This window comes from Emydura macquarii, unplaced genomic scaffold (genome assembly GCF_026122565.2).
Source record: "Emydura macquarii macquarii isolate MOO-44397 ecotype Brisbane River unplaced genomic scaffold, CSIRO-AGI_Emac_v2 contig_2473, whole genome shotgun sequence".
Lineage (NCBI taxonomy): Eukaryota > Metazoa > Chordata > Testudines > Chelidae > Emydura > Emydura macquarii.
The window spans coordinates 19,743,896-19,759,017 of record NW_027132610.1 but is presented as its reverse complement, the minus strand read 5'-3'; the positions used below and the strand labels follow the sequence as shown (position 1 = coordinate 19,759,017).

General features: G+C 37.4%; 1 protein-coding gene across 4 annotated transcripts in view; it reads left to right on the top strand.

Moving 5' to 3' along the window:
* The window catches only part of FNDC3A (fibronectin type III domain containing 3A), a 194,057-nt gene that overhangs the window by 65,892 nt on the left and 113,043 nt on the right, over positions 1-15,122 (top strand). For all 4 annotated transcript variants that reach the window (XM_067563102.1, XM_067563103.1, XM_067563099.1 and 1 more), the window contains one exon: positions 12,040-12,115. In XM_067563102.1, coding sequence (XP_067419203.1) covers positions 12,040-12,115 — 76 coding nt within the window. The remainder of the gene's footprint in view (positions 1-12,039; positions 12,116-15,122) is intronic.

The window sequence follows — 15,122 nt, the reverse complement described above, 5'->3', positions numbered from 1 at the left end:
GACCAGAAATGCAAATATAATTATTTAAGTTTTACAGATGATAAAACTTTGGCACAAACAGGTGAAGTGACATGCACAAAATTACACAGCATGTCAGTGAGAGATGGCAACAGAATTCTGGTCTCTTGACTCAGTCCAGATTTATATTCATTGGACCATACAAATGCCCTTGTGTTTTTGTTTTTTAAACCAAAATCTATGGGCCAATTTTGACCCAATAATTTCCTTTTAAGCTGAATTCTGTGCATGTGGATGGAAGGCCAGACCCTTTAAATCCTAAAACTGAGCATTTAAAAAAAAGTATTCATGATGTACTGAAGCTTTTGTCCTGGACAACTTTTAGTTAAAAAGAAATTGTGTGTAGTTCATACCATATTTCTAGCTCTTGACATTAAACAACCGTGAAGCTATTTGTTTTGTTTTAGCTTATCGTAGTCTTGGTCTTCTGATTCATAAATATTCATTACATATTTATCAGCTTTGAGGGAGTTAATGATTAAAATATTGCCTGAAATATAAAAAACTTGGAAATTATCAGAATGTCTGAATCTAATATTATCATGTCCCAGATAGCTGGTGGTTGTGACATCTTCTTGAAGACATTTTGACCCCCTAGTACTTACAGTCCTGGAGTTAAAAATCTTAAATCCAGCTTCGTGTGTATGTGCTATTTGAATCAGTTTGTTCAAATATACTGCATCAGGATATCACCATAACCAAATGTCTGTAAATAGGCCAGAGAGACAGTGGACCCAAATTACCATAGAGATCAAAGGTGACAGAGACAGGATCTTGTTAGTGACAGTAATGGCTAATTTGAATTTAGAAGATCTAGACTTAAGTGGGGAGAAATACAAAGAGAGGTGTCGGAAGAAGAGGGACACTGTGTTTTCCCACCCTGATTACATTTCTTAAATATGCAGCTCTGTTTCTGTACATTATAGCATTTAAAATAAACATACATAAATAAAAATGTTCAAGCAAAATTAGGAGACAGTTGAAGGAATGAAAAATGACAAAAGAAAATATTAAACATCTAACATTATGCATAAAAATATAGAGTATATGAGAATAGTGTGATGAAGTGCTTAGCAGCTGGATAGTGATTAATTTTCTGCCATGCAGCTCATCCTCTAATAAACTGCTTTATTTCTGTTCGTTTGTTTGCAAACTGAAGCCACCCACTGCATCATATATCCAGACGCAGAGTCAGAAGTTGGTGCATTCCCAGCTAGCAGAGTCTATCTCGGAATCAGAAGGCTAAATTAAAAATATGACTCTAAAATGGAATATATTTGGAAGCTTTGCTCTCTTAAATCCTAACCTTCTGTTGACTGACGTTATATGATCCAGAAGCAGATGCTGCTGCAGCTATTTGTTGATTTAGTTGCTATGGTGACATGATACATTCGTGTACAGCAGGAAGCTCACTGTACATTGGCTAATTTGATAGGAAGCGAGGCTTGAGGTAGGTATTGCTGACTATTCTGATAATTGGTCATACCTTTAACATCCTGCTTCTACATGCCTTATGGATGCACGGCTATAGAAAGAGATAAAGGGAGATACTGTCAGGAATGGAGTTTAGGTTAGGTTGCTCTGTTAAATAGAAGGAGGCCAATGACTGGCACATCAATGAAGATAACCTCAGTTTTTAGTGAATGGAACAGATTGGAACATCCGGAGTGGTGACTGTTGAATCTTCTTTCACCCTTTGTCACTGTGGTAGCACCAGTTGAATGAGAGAAATAAAAGGATGCGAGCCACAGTAAGTGAAGTGCTAAGGCTTTTGAATGGTTTACTAGATTAAGCATGTCAGTAATTAACATCTTGATTGGAGCTGTTAGTTGGTTTTCACAATGGGAAAAATTATTTGTTATGTATACATGCCATTGATGACTATGAGTGTAAACCATGGCTTTGCAAGGAGGTGTGTTTGTATTATGTTTTTTCCCCAAGATCAAACAAAGAAACCAAATCTGGTATTTCATCTTATCACAGACAAGACTATTAAAGATGCACTATGTGCATTTTACAGAGGAATTGGCTATATCACCCGTTAAGCAGGATAAGTGGAGCATTTTAAAAATCTTTACAGTTGGAATCACTAAGCACATTAGCTATAGCTGTGTTTTAATTTGTAAACTATTTTAAAATCAATTTACATTTGCACTGTCTGCCTAAAATACTTCTAATTAATATTGCTGAGCTAATTACATTTGCAGCATTTTTAGACAAAGCCCTGTAGAATCCCATTTTTTACACTGATGCAGTTTTACTAGTATATTAAAAGATGATGCAATTTACATACAAAATATTTTCCATCATCTTTTCTTTTCTGTTGACAGCTGTTTGCCAGTTATGCAGCAACTGTATTAATTAAATACTTAATTTAGAGGCTTTCATATTAAAAAAATAATGTAGCCCTTATCTCCACTTTTGCAATAAAATGCCTAGAAGAGGAACGTTCTTTTCTGCTTTTGCAAACATTGGTCATGACTTGTCTTTTTAAATTGTGGTTTCAGAGCTCTAGAGACATATTGATCCATTTTACCTTTTGCAGTTGCAGCTAGTCAGCCTGTTTAAAAAAAAATAGAGCTCTGCTTTTCAATAGCACTGTGATTTGTTCCCATTTGTGATCAGTCCTGTTATACAGTAACTGTACCTCTTACCTTATTGTATCTTTCATTTGAGCATCTCATGCCATGGAGCTGGGTTACAGCAAAATATATTTCTTCACAGCATTGTGACTTCAGTCATAAGCAAAGTTAATGCAATAAAACAGAATATTTTCTGGTTTCTTTCCTTAAGTAAGAAATACTGTAATTTTTATTGCCCTATACCTACTACAGCACATATTCCAGTAATTTTAATAATGATGCCAGAATTTGAGTTTACACATTACTATTAAAGACCACATTGTTTTGTCTGTGCCTTTTATTGTAACAGGTGTATCAGCTTTTCCATTCCAGATTTATAACTTGCCTGTAAAAATTCATCCCAAGGTGTAACTTGATCCTAAAAACAAAAAATTAAAAATTTCTAAGAATGAATTTAGCCAATTTTATAAGGACATGTCATGTCTGAACATCCCAAAACTGACTCATTCCCTCTCTCTCCCTGTCATATATAAAAATAATTTCTACTTTGAAAATACCTCATCCACCAAAACTAAATTACAACTCTTAAAGATTTCTTGTTCTCATGATGACTTAGGGTGCTAGTTTGTGGAGAGAGCAGGGATGGTGCCAACTATTCACATGTACACTTGTGTTATGAGCAATACTGTAGGGCATGAAATAAGGATTAGTGATGTGTTTAGTTTACTCAGATTTAGCGCCTGGATTCACAAACTATTAGTTTTCTCTTCAAAAGGCTGCTGATCTTTTGATTTTGGAGGGCTCTGTTAGACCAGAGATCTGACAGCAATTATGATGTCCTCTTTAATTGATACAAGTGCAAAAATGTTCACTGTCTTTTGGATTTTCATTTTGTCTTCTACCTCAGTAAATATAAAGACACAGTTTTTGAAAGTGAAATGTTGCTGGTTGGAACTCAACAATATAGACTCTTCAGAAGTCTAAGCTATCTTTAAAATGTGTTACTCTATATCGACACTGACTACTTTATTAAAGCTTTTAACTGCAGAGACAAGTCAATATATATAGGTTTTTATTGTATAATAATTGTATAATCACTTTCTGTCTTAGTATTTTAGATACATGGCCTATTGTAAAGGATTTTGAAGATGTTGCTATGAATACCAAACCTGTAAACAAAATTGGGCTAAATCATAGTTGTGTCCCTTGATATTGGTTTATGTTGTCTTAAGTTGTTAGGCCTTTAGTATGGTCATCATATTTCAACTTTGCCCTTTTTAAAATAAATCTATTACAAAATAAGAGTAACCTAATAAAAACAAAATTCAAATAATATTAAGATTCCAGTTTAACCTCCATATGCAAGGAACTCGCTCTTCAGTGCACCTTGCTGAGCCCAGGAAGTGCTTTTCTGCCTGTGCACAATAGGAAGGGGAAGGTTACAGGTGTAGCCTTAACTGTGGGTCTCACTGCTTTTGACTATTTGAACATTTGAATGCTTTTGACCATTTGTTGTGATACTTTTCCTGATATAGTTGAATTCAAACTGCTCAGAGTTAACCTCTAAATTTTATTTTGTATAGGCTTTTTTCAAATATCTCTGCAGCTTTACAGGTGGTAGATATATATCTTTCTGCAAGCTGATGGAGAAAAAAAAAGTTGGTCATTGTAGATGGCTTAGTTGTTTTCAAGAGTTCATCAACTGTCTTCAACTCTTTTGGCTGGCTAGACTCTTGTTTTTGATCCTTTGGGTCTGATTCAGAGAGCTCCCCTTGCACAGGGTACTCTGGGAAGCAAAAAAAAGGAAAATATGCTTTACTATGAAGTGTCCTATGCTAAATAGCTAATCCTTACATTTTAGATATTTTACTGAAGAAAAAGGCTTGATTCAGTACTGTGATTCCAGTTTTATGTCAGTGGAAGGTAAGGTCTGCATTTTTTTTAAATAACCCCAGAAAGAAGTTTAATCTCTGCTTTCAGTGCAATCTTAACTATGACATGACGCTGCCATAAAACTGGAGTGACATGGTGAATCAATTTGTTCACTTCTCTTCTCTTCGCCCTTGCCCTCTTCTTCCTCCCCCTCTCCCCTACCAACGCCTGGATTAGCAACTTTTGGTATGTGATGCTTCATAGTAAAGTCTACATTTTATTCTTTCTTGCTCACTTAAGTTCCTGTGAGTTGCAGGGTTTTCACCTCTTTAGCTGACAGACAGTACTTTATACAAAGATGACCCGTGATTCTGGTTTATTCTATTTTTTCCCTTAAATGGCCAGGAGGCCAAGAGCATCTGAGAAAAAGTTGCCTCAACTGCTCAAGTGTATGTACAGCCCTTTGGTTTCATCAATCTTATGCTGCTTTCTTTCTCTTTTAGTAGTTGAAGGTGTTCTGAGCCTAGCAGCTTGTTAATGCAACTGTCCTGCTGTAGATATGGTGGATACTGTATGTGTCTTGCTGTAGGTATGGTGGATACTGAGGTAAAGTAGTCCATTTTGGGGTATGTCTTAACTGGCAACAAAGGTGTGATTTTCAATTGTGTTAGCTCAGTCGATTTAACGGGGCTTTTCCATCATCTTTTGCTAAGAGGCTTTCCTAAGCTAACAGATATGTTAGCCGGCATCTTAATGGGACTTTTCAGTTGTGTTAAGCTAACACATTTGAAAAACCACAGCCTTTTTGCTCATCAAGACAGAACCTTTGAAGGGAATTTTAAGGCATGAATGAGCACCATTGTTTGTCAATTATACGATTCTACCTACAAAACAATGCTGGATGAGAGAAAGTAAATATTTTCATTAGGGCTCTTCATATAGAGATTTTTCTTCATCTGTCTCTAGTACTCTTTATTCATTGTAAGCTGAGTTAGGTCACTTCTAAACCTGTCTGCAGACTTGGATGAGCTTCTGGCCTCCAAAGCTCCTTTCTTACCAGAACAATCCATTTGGTCAAGATGGTAACACCCCTGACATAGGCAGATCTCCCTTGCAGTGTGTTTCTCCTTTTTCCGCTTCAATCTCTCACTTGCAGCAGTGTTTTACTTTGGCCACTTTGTCCCTCAGGTCCATTTCTTTAGATCCCCTAATATGGAAAAAGCATTAATCTCCCAATTTGGTTAAGCATCCAAGAAATATTTACTGTGCTCTTTCAAATTGGAGTTATAATTCAGATCCTGCTTTAAAAAACAAATGGCAAAAAAAAACCATCACAACACCATTACAGATCAAGGAGATACCAAAAGTCCCCAAAGCTTCCAATTCCTCCTTATTCTGGTTTTGAGGAAAGTAAACTTTCCCCCATGTGCCTTTTTTTTTCCTAATGGTGACCCTATACATAGTGAGTTTAAGTAATCTAGAAGAATTTTTAATGCTCTTTCAATCCGAAACATATCTGCCTGTATGTCCTCAGTTGTCTGACTCATACGAAATTTATCTGCCTCATTTTGAATCAACCCTGACTATTCAAGTCCCTTCCTTTCTGTAATTTAACTAGGTAAAATTCCCCAAATGGATGGACTCTCTCTTCCTCTAACTATTATAGTAGGTTGATGTCAGCAAAATCAGAACTGAAGGTGAATTTGGCAGCATATTCTTCTTGGAAATCTCATGGCTCAGAGATAAATTGAGTCAAGCTCTTTCCACATCTTAGGCATTAATTCATATGGGGGCTAGTTTGATACTCAGTAGGTGTCATAATACGAGTTAGTGAAACACATCTTCTCTTCTAAGTATGCAATGGGAATTGAGCAGCGAAGTGTCACTTTATTTGTTCATTTGACACACAGAGCTAAGCAGGGAATCTGCTGAGGAGTTAGAGGAGGGAGTTGAGAAATGAGGCCAAACTGAGGGTACATGTACATCACAAATTAAGGTGTAATTGTAGCATGGATAGGCATATCTGGTAAAGGCTAGCAAGTGCTGAAACCTTTGCTTCCACAACTTCACTGTTTTTGTTACCCATGCAAACTAGATTAAAGGTAGTGCAATTATGCCTACTCGTACTCCAAGTTGAGAGGTTGCAAATAACACCTGACTAAAACGCATAGTCAACTAAAATTGCATGTTACCAGATTAATAGATAAGTAATTTGCCATTATTTTTACTTCAAAATTACAGCTGAGGCACATTAACACAGTAGAGGGACAGACTTGTTGCATTGCCCTTCAACCCATGATCAGAAGTCTGACACAGAACATCTGATTAAACCATTCATTTACACATACATTATAATTACTATGTAATTTATTGTGGTGAATGGTGATGGATAAAGAATTTGAATATTTGAATTTATAATTTTAAAAATGGGTGTATTATATGTGAAATATGTGTGGGACACTGCTTAATATCAGATGGAGAACAGTGAACCGCTGGTCATAGAACCTTGACATGGAAGCTATTAAGAGAGTCTGAGAGAACCCTTCCTAACCGGGACTGTGCATGTATGCCCACTATCATCAATTTATTTGTGACAATATTGTGGTGAATGTTGATAGAGAACAGAAAATTAGAGACTAGTAAATTCAATAAATGCATTTTGTAGGTATGAAATATTGCTTCATGTAGGATGGGACACAGCATCTAAATTCAGTACAGTATTCAGCTCACTGTTAGTTTAAAACTTCCTTTCAATTTAGGTCTCAACGTTTAATCTCATGTATGTGGCTGGATCCCACTCTGATTAGACATTCTAGCATGTGTGTCACCACAACCATGCAGCCCCTGTTGGAGCACAGATCTGATCTACAGAGGGCAGGCAAGGAAGAAAGAGATTATCTTGAAGTTTAGACGCAAGACTAGGAGTCAGGAGACCTGAGTTTCTATTCTAAACTCTGCTATAGACTTCCTCTGTTACTTTGAGCACTGTGTTCTCTTTGCACACTAGTACTATCTTAATTTCTTTGTATGCAAAATGGGGATAATACTTGCCTATTTCACAGGAGTGTAATGGGTCTAAATTAAATATTTGAGATCCTCAGATGAAAGATGCTCTAAAAAAAGTAAAACATTGTTAAAGCTATATAGGAGGGGTGGCCAAACTTATTGAGCCCTCCCCCCAAAGCTCCGCACCCTACTGGGAAGAATCCTCTAGCCCCACCACTCTGCTGCAGGGCAGAAGCTCCGAGCTCCCCATCCCAGTCTGGTAGGCAGAGAATTGGGGAAGGGGCATAGTGGGCTCTGTGAGCCACACTTTGACTGTAAAAGAGCAGCATGCAGCTCGTGAGCCACAGTCTGGCCACCTCTGTTAGATAGCTAAAGCGTAGAGAATTTTGTCAAATGATTTTAGGTCACTATAACTATTCTAATACTATTTGATCTGCAATAAAAAGAGATTTTAACATTGAAATGGTAAAGTAAGAAATATTTTTGCAATTTTATGTATCTTACCTTCATTTGCTGCAGTTATATAGATATCCAGATTTCACTTATAAATATAAATTCTAATGGTGATTAACATGGAAAAGAAGCTTCATAACAGGTTTTGGGGTAGCAGGAGAGAAGCTTAGATACCCATGTGGTCCTTGGGCCTTAGTGTTCAGTACTCTTTTACTTGGCTTGAACAGCTACATGAGTCTGAACAGTGATTTCAGTAAAAACCCAGATGAGCTTTTTAATACATGGTATGATTCAGTCTTGTTATGAAACTGGCCTTTATCACTTAGTTACAGCTTATGTTCCCTGAGAGGATAGTAAATGGACCACAAAGTAAACTTCTGAATGTTAACAAATATTTGAAATATTTTTTCTAGGTAACTAAAATGGTTATTGATCTGTGGCACCTCTGCTGTTCTTAGGCTTTAGCTCAGGAAAAACTAGTGCATGTACATCTACCAGGGCTCGAAATTATGCTTCCCAGCTGCCATGTAGATGTACCTTTAGAGTGGGTCTACATTTCAATAAAAAACCTGTGGCTGGCCCATGTCATCTGACTCAGGCTGTCTGGCTATAAAATTTTAGTGTAGACATTCTGGCTAGCTCAGTGCTCCCCCAACTCCCATGGCTGGAGGAGAGAGAGACAGATCAAGCTAAGTTCCTCACTCCAACCACTAACTGAACCCAGCACCCCATTTCCCAGTCTGAGAAAACAGTCTTCTCATGATGCCCACTAATGTTGTTAGTACTTTAGCTTGAATAATAGAAGTCTGTACAGTAGGGCTGAAGGTTCAGGGTTCAAAGTCTGTGGAGGGCAAAGGAGGGTGACAGTTACACATAATAGAATTTGTTTTATCTTTTTCCTTTTAGGAAAAATGCCCTAGGGTTTTACATACCAAAAAAAAAAAAAAACTGTTAAAAGAACAGTTTATATCAAGTCTTCAGAAGTTAGGAAATGACAGATTTATTGTCATCCATGCAACTTTAGTTCTGCCCCCTTCTGCATTTTGATAGTCTTTGATAATGTGCTATTTTTTCTGCCTCACTCAGTATATATGGACACACAAAGGGACAGAACTAAGGTTGCACAGTCAACTGTAAATGTGGCATTTCTTAGTTTTTGAGTTCTTCACTTTGCAACCTAAATAACTTCCTTTTAACTTAGTTTTTTGTTTTTGTTTTTTTAAATCTAATCTGTATAGAGATGTAGTTAAATCCAAGTGAGCAGATATGGTTATCTAACGATAAAGTGTAGATGGAAAAAAGTATCCCAAGATACTCTTTGGTACTGCCTACACACAAGAAGAGTGAGTTAGCAACCCTTGCAAGAGTGGTCACAGAGATAGGAGGAAAGTGAAGAACGAGGCAAATATAGTATTATCACAAAAGGTGACGGTGAATAGGCCATACAAAGAATGAAAAAATAGTGTCGGAGGCAGCTGGAAAGGTTAAGGGGTGTGGCTGTGGATGGAGTAGACTCTAAGACTTCACGAGGATGAAACAAAATAAACTATGGAATTCAAATTATTTATAAACAAATGTATAAACAGTTTTAAAAAAACAACCTGAAGTTAAAATTTTAAAATCTATAAACTAACTGCAAAAAAATTTAGTGGAGACAATAATAAATTACTCTGTTTGTGTATGTCAGTGATTGTAGATCAGCATGAGCCCTTCAGTGGATTTTCTTCCACTTGCCACTCTTTTTCTTACAAGTGTAGCAACATACACAAGATGTTTTACTGACTGGCACTTAATGCCAACCTGTTCTTTCCAGATCAAATTCTGCTCTGTTGAACAGATATACATTTTGAATAAGTCCGTAGAATTAACTGAGAGCAGAATTTGGCCCACCATCTCAAATATAAAATGTCAGAGATATTAATGAAAAATGTTCTAGAATTCTGTGTGCTGTTTTTATTTTATATAAAAACATTCATAGATTTAATTTATCACACATTGATAAAATGATGTTCCTTTTTTTTTTTTTTTTTTTTTTTTTTTTTTTTTTTTTAATGGAGCCATTTTGTTCCATCAGTCTGAGAGTTTTTCAAAGTTGCAGGTAACACCAGTGACAAATGGAGAGTTGTATAATATGTGAAAATATACGCTGGGATTTTTTTAAAAAAGAGATGCTTAAGCCAAATCAGTATTTAGACATTGAAATAAGTGGCCTGATTTTGAAAAGTGTTGAGTTTCATCTAGCAACTCCTATCAAAGTCATTGTTAAATCTCCATAAAACCTGTGATTTGTATTTTAATTTTATTTTGTTTGTTTAATTTGTAAAGGTAATCAACAAAACGGGAAGAGAAATGTTTTTGCTCTTCCCCACCCTCTTTCTTCTCAGTGAGGTCTAAAAAGCTGACCTGACTGGCTGTTTTTTTCTTGGAGTTTTTTGGGGAGAGGAGAATTATTTATTGTTTTTAAATATTTTTTTCTTATTTTTTTTTAAAGTTAAAAATTCAGGCTTTGTCTGTTTTATCTTATTTGGAATACTCTACACTGCTTGAAAGCTGGCAGGATTCGCTTTCCTCTGCAGCATGGAGCACGGGTCACTTGCTGGTGGATTCTCTGTACCTTGAAGTCTTTAAATCATTATTTGAGAACTTCAGTAATTAAGTCTTAGGTTAGGGGTTTATTACAGGAATGGGTGGGTGAAGTTCTGTGGCCTGCCTTGTGCAAGAGGTCAGACTAGATGATCATAATGGTCCCTTCTGACCTTATAGTCTATCTATGACAATTTAAGTACCAAGAACATGAGCCTTTAGCAATTGTGCTGGGAAGGAATTTCAGTTTAAAAAAATTTTTTAACACCTTATTCCTTAACTTAAATGTCCAGCAAACGGTTGGGAGCTAAGATCTTTGTGAAAGTTTCAGTACCATTGCCTCTTCAGTGGAAGGCTGAGAAAGTTCTTTCTCCGATTTCTGGTCCTCCAAGGTATCGTTCAGCAAAACAGTAAATCATGGTTTGATATTTCTGAAGTGAATAAAAAGGCAGGAAAAAAACATTAAAATTTTTTTCCTGCCTTTAGTACATCATAAAAAAGCCACAAAAAAACCCAGAAAGCACAAACCCAATTTATTTTCCTTACCATGTTAATTTTTAATGTCTGGCACACTAGTGAATGATATGTATTAAGATATATAGCACTGTAGTTTGTTTACACAAGACAAAGAACAAAAAACCATGTTTGAACAGACTCAAATGTCTGAACTAGACTGAACAAGAGAGAGATTCTGTCCAAATAGGAAATCATGGAATATACTCACTCTGTTCTTTTTTGTTTGTTTGTTTTTAATTTTGATTAGGTTTTTTTAGTAATTATAAAACCCTTTCCCATACAGGAAGATGGACTAATAATTAAAATACGAAAGGCTGAAGAAGTTGCAGGTTTCAAATCAGTCTTCCTCTGTTTATTTCAGTTATCAAGTAACATACAGTTGATAGAAAAGCCGGTTGGTTCTGCAACATTAGGATGGGTAAACAAGTTTTCATGATTAAAAATATACATACAGTTGATGCTGCACATCTGGTGCTGTTACTCTGTCATTATTTATATAATGCTTTATCTATTAATGAAAGTATAAACATACTTGAACTGTGAAAGGAAGGAAATAGCACAATATTTCCCTCATGCTGAAAGCAATTTGCCAAGCAGTTATGATTAATATTCAAATATTAGGAATTATAAGTCTTCTTTATGAAGCTTTCTATAATGTTTTGATTAATGTCCAAGTTAATAGGTCATATTTGTAGTTGGAATAATTTAACATGAAGTACCTCTTTAAATTTCACCAGCAATCCAGAAAGTAAATTGTGTAAAGTTACTACCTCAACCAGTTGTTGATTTAATCTTTGAACTTTTGAAATGTTTTACAATAAATATTTATATTTAAGTCATGTATGTGCCTTTATGTTAACTTAAAGCATTTCTGTCTGTGAAGAAGATAGCAACAGCGTTCAGTGGAAAGGAATGTATACATTAACTGGAAGAAAGCTGGCCTGATGGATGCACCGGGTTATGTGACACATTCCTATGTAACAGTTTCAAACACCTTTTTATTTTTAAGGTTATTCTGGTGCAAGTTAATCCAGGGGAGGCTTTTACAATAAGAAGAGAAGATGGACAGTTTCAGTGCATTACAGGTAAAGTTTATAATATATTTCCTTGATATTCTCATTTTATTTCAGTATAAACAAAAGGTATTGTAAGAAATTCTTTCATTGTGTAACTGTATGGTTTTCGAAGATAGAGGAAGAGGATTGATGAGGATATGGTTTTAAAGTAGTTTTACATAAGATTCCAGATAATTCTAGTGTGTAGATGTTTTTCTTTTTCACTACCATAACCAATGCATTTTTATATGTATCGTGAAATCAAATTCTGTAAAGGAAATTACTGTAAAGTCTACAATGCAGATAAAGAAGCGCCATAGCAACAATTCTGGTTTTGCTTATTTATTACATACAAATCTCAGGTTAGAATTTAAAGCTGTAATTCGTTTTTTGAAAGTTACTTACAGGCTCTGGAAACCGTTTGTTTGCCAGCCATTGAAGGTAACTGTAAAATTAATCCTAGGGATTTTTAAGGTAGAGAAGAAAGTATAGCAAGGAACTTTATTTAAAAAAAAAAAATGAAATCTTCATTCCACTTGTGGAGACTATTAAAAGGTTCCCTCTGTAACAGAAGCAGGGCCAAGAAGCAGTGACTATCGCAGTAGTCCATGAATGTATAGGCACCCAGTTGTGAGAGCAGTAATTTCTGGTATTAGACTGACCTCTTTGCTTCTGGTCTTCCTGTGTTCACCAATGCAGGGATGGTATAGTACCGTACTTCTTAAAGAGGCACTTGCTCTTTACCTGCAGAACACAGCTGCTATCATAGTAGAAACTTAGGTCTGGATGAACAAAGGATTTAGGTGCCTAAGTCCCTGTTATAGGCACCTAAGTCCCAGTTTCAGCACCGCTGTGAAGCACCAGAACTCCCACTAACCCCTGTAGGTGCCTACATTTTTGCAGTAAAAGTTCCCTAGGCACCTATGTTTTTGCCTCTGAGCATACACACTGCTATCTCCCTTAGGCATCCAGGTGCCTATCTCCTGCCTAACCCCCAAAGTAATTCACAACCCAGAGGAAGATAGATGTTTGGTTGCCTAAGGACTTGTCTTCACTTAAAATGCTACAGCGGCGCTGCTGTAGTGCTTCAGTGAAGACACTACCTATGCTGATGGAAGACACTACCTATGCTGACGTAGGTGCTCCACTTCCCTGAGTGGCGGTAGCTAGAATGACAGGAGATTTGTTACATTGACCTAGCGCTGTCTTCGGGAGAAGCGGGGGCGGGTTAGGTCGGTTTAACTGCATCATTCGAGGGTGTGGACTTTTCACACACCTGTGCTTCATAGTTAAGCCGCCTTCATTTCCTAGTGTAGATCAGGCCAGAGTTGCATGCAGAGTCTGATCCTGTAGACAACCTCTGAGCATGCCTACCAGATCAGGCTCCTCGGGTTAGTTCACAGAAAATAGCCTGGGGGATGGTGGAGGAGGACCATCCTCAGAACTTTTACCCCAATGGTTAGTGTGTTCTCCTTGGATGTGGGACTCCCTCAGTTCAAATGCCCTTCTGCCTAGAGGTGAGAAGAGATTTGAAAAGGACCTCTAACCCATTGGACTGAGGGATACTCTCATGGGGTTCCCTCAATCTCTCCTGTTGAAGCTGTTGCACTTTGGATAAATGATTAAAAAATAATTTGGGCCAGAGAGAAAGAGCACAAGCATGGGAATGATTCTATAGCCTTGTGGTTAGAGCACTCATCCAAGATGTGGAAGACTCAGGGTCTAGTGTTCCTGCTCAGTGATTTTATCCAGAGTGCAACAGCTGCTGCCCTGCACCCTGGATTTAAGTACCTATCTCCATGAGAGGGTAGGGTTTACCACACACCCCTCTCATCGGCATCTTTCATTAGCTTGATTGGTGGCTCCCTGCCCAGCATGCTGGCTTTTGTGAATTGCAGTCTAAGGGTATATCTACATACAATTAGACACCCACAGCTGGCCACTGCCAGCTGACTTAGACTTGTGGGGCGCGGCTGTGGAGCTGTTTAATTGCAGTGTAGACTTCTGGGCTCGGGCTGGGACCCTAAGGTGGGAGAGGTAGCCTGAGGCTGGAAGTCTACACTGCAGTTAAACAGCCCCACAGCCTGAGCCCCAGGATCCCAAATCAGTTGGCATGGGGCAGCCAAGGGTTTTTATTTGCAGTGTAGACATATCCTTAGGCATCTGTGTGTTATATAGGGAGCCTAGGTGCCTCACTCAGGCTTTGTGAATTGCAGTGGTTTTCTAGGTGCTTGAAAGTTGTGATGTTGAACAAAACTCCTTTTGTGCATCCAAACCCCTAGTCTTTTTTTCTTTAAAAAAAATAGTTTAGTCTCAAGCCCTAGTGGTAACATGCTCTAACTTGTAGAATGTCACATTGGAGAAAAAGTACCTTACTGACATTATAAGAACATAAGAATGGCCATAATGGGTCAGGCCAATGGTCCATCTAGCTCAGTATCCTGTCTTCCAATAGCAGCCAGTCCCAGATGCCCTACAGAAAATGAACAGAAAAGGGCAGTTATTGAGTGATCCATATCCTATTGTCCAGTTCCAGCTTCTGGCAGTCAAAGGTTTAGGGGCACCCAGAGCATGGGTTGCATCCCTGACCATCTTTGCTAATAGCCATTGAGGGACCTATCCTCTGTGAACTTATTTAGGTTTTTTGTAACCCAGTTATATTTATGGCCATCACAATGTCCCCAGTCAATGAGTTCCACAGGTTGACTATGCATTGTGTGAAGAAGTACTTCTTTATGTTTGTTGTAAACTTGCTGCCTATTAATTTCATTAGGCGACCCCTAGGTTTTGTGTTATGTGAAGGGGTAAATAACACTTCCTTATTCACTTTCTTCACACCATTCATGATTTTATAGACCTCTATCATATCACCCCTTAGTTGTCTCTTTTCTAAGATGAACAGTCCCAGTCTTTGAAATCTCTCCTCATTTGGAAAATGTTCCATACCCCTAATCATTTTTGTTGCCCTTCTGTGCACCTTTTCCATTTCTAATCTATTTTTAGATAGGGCGGCCAGAACTATACACAGTATTCAAGG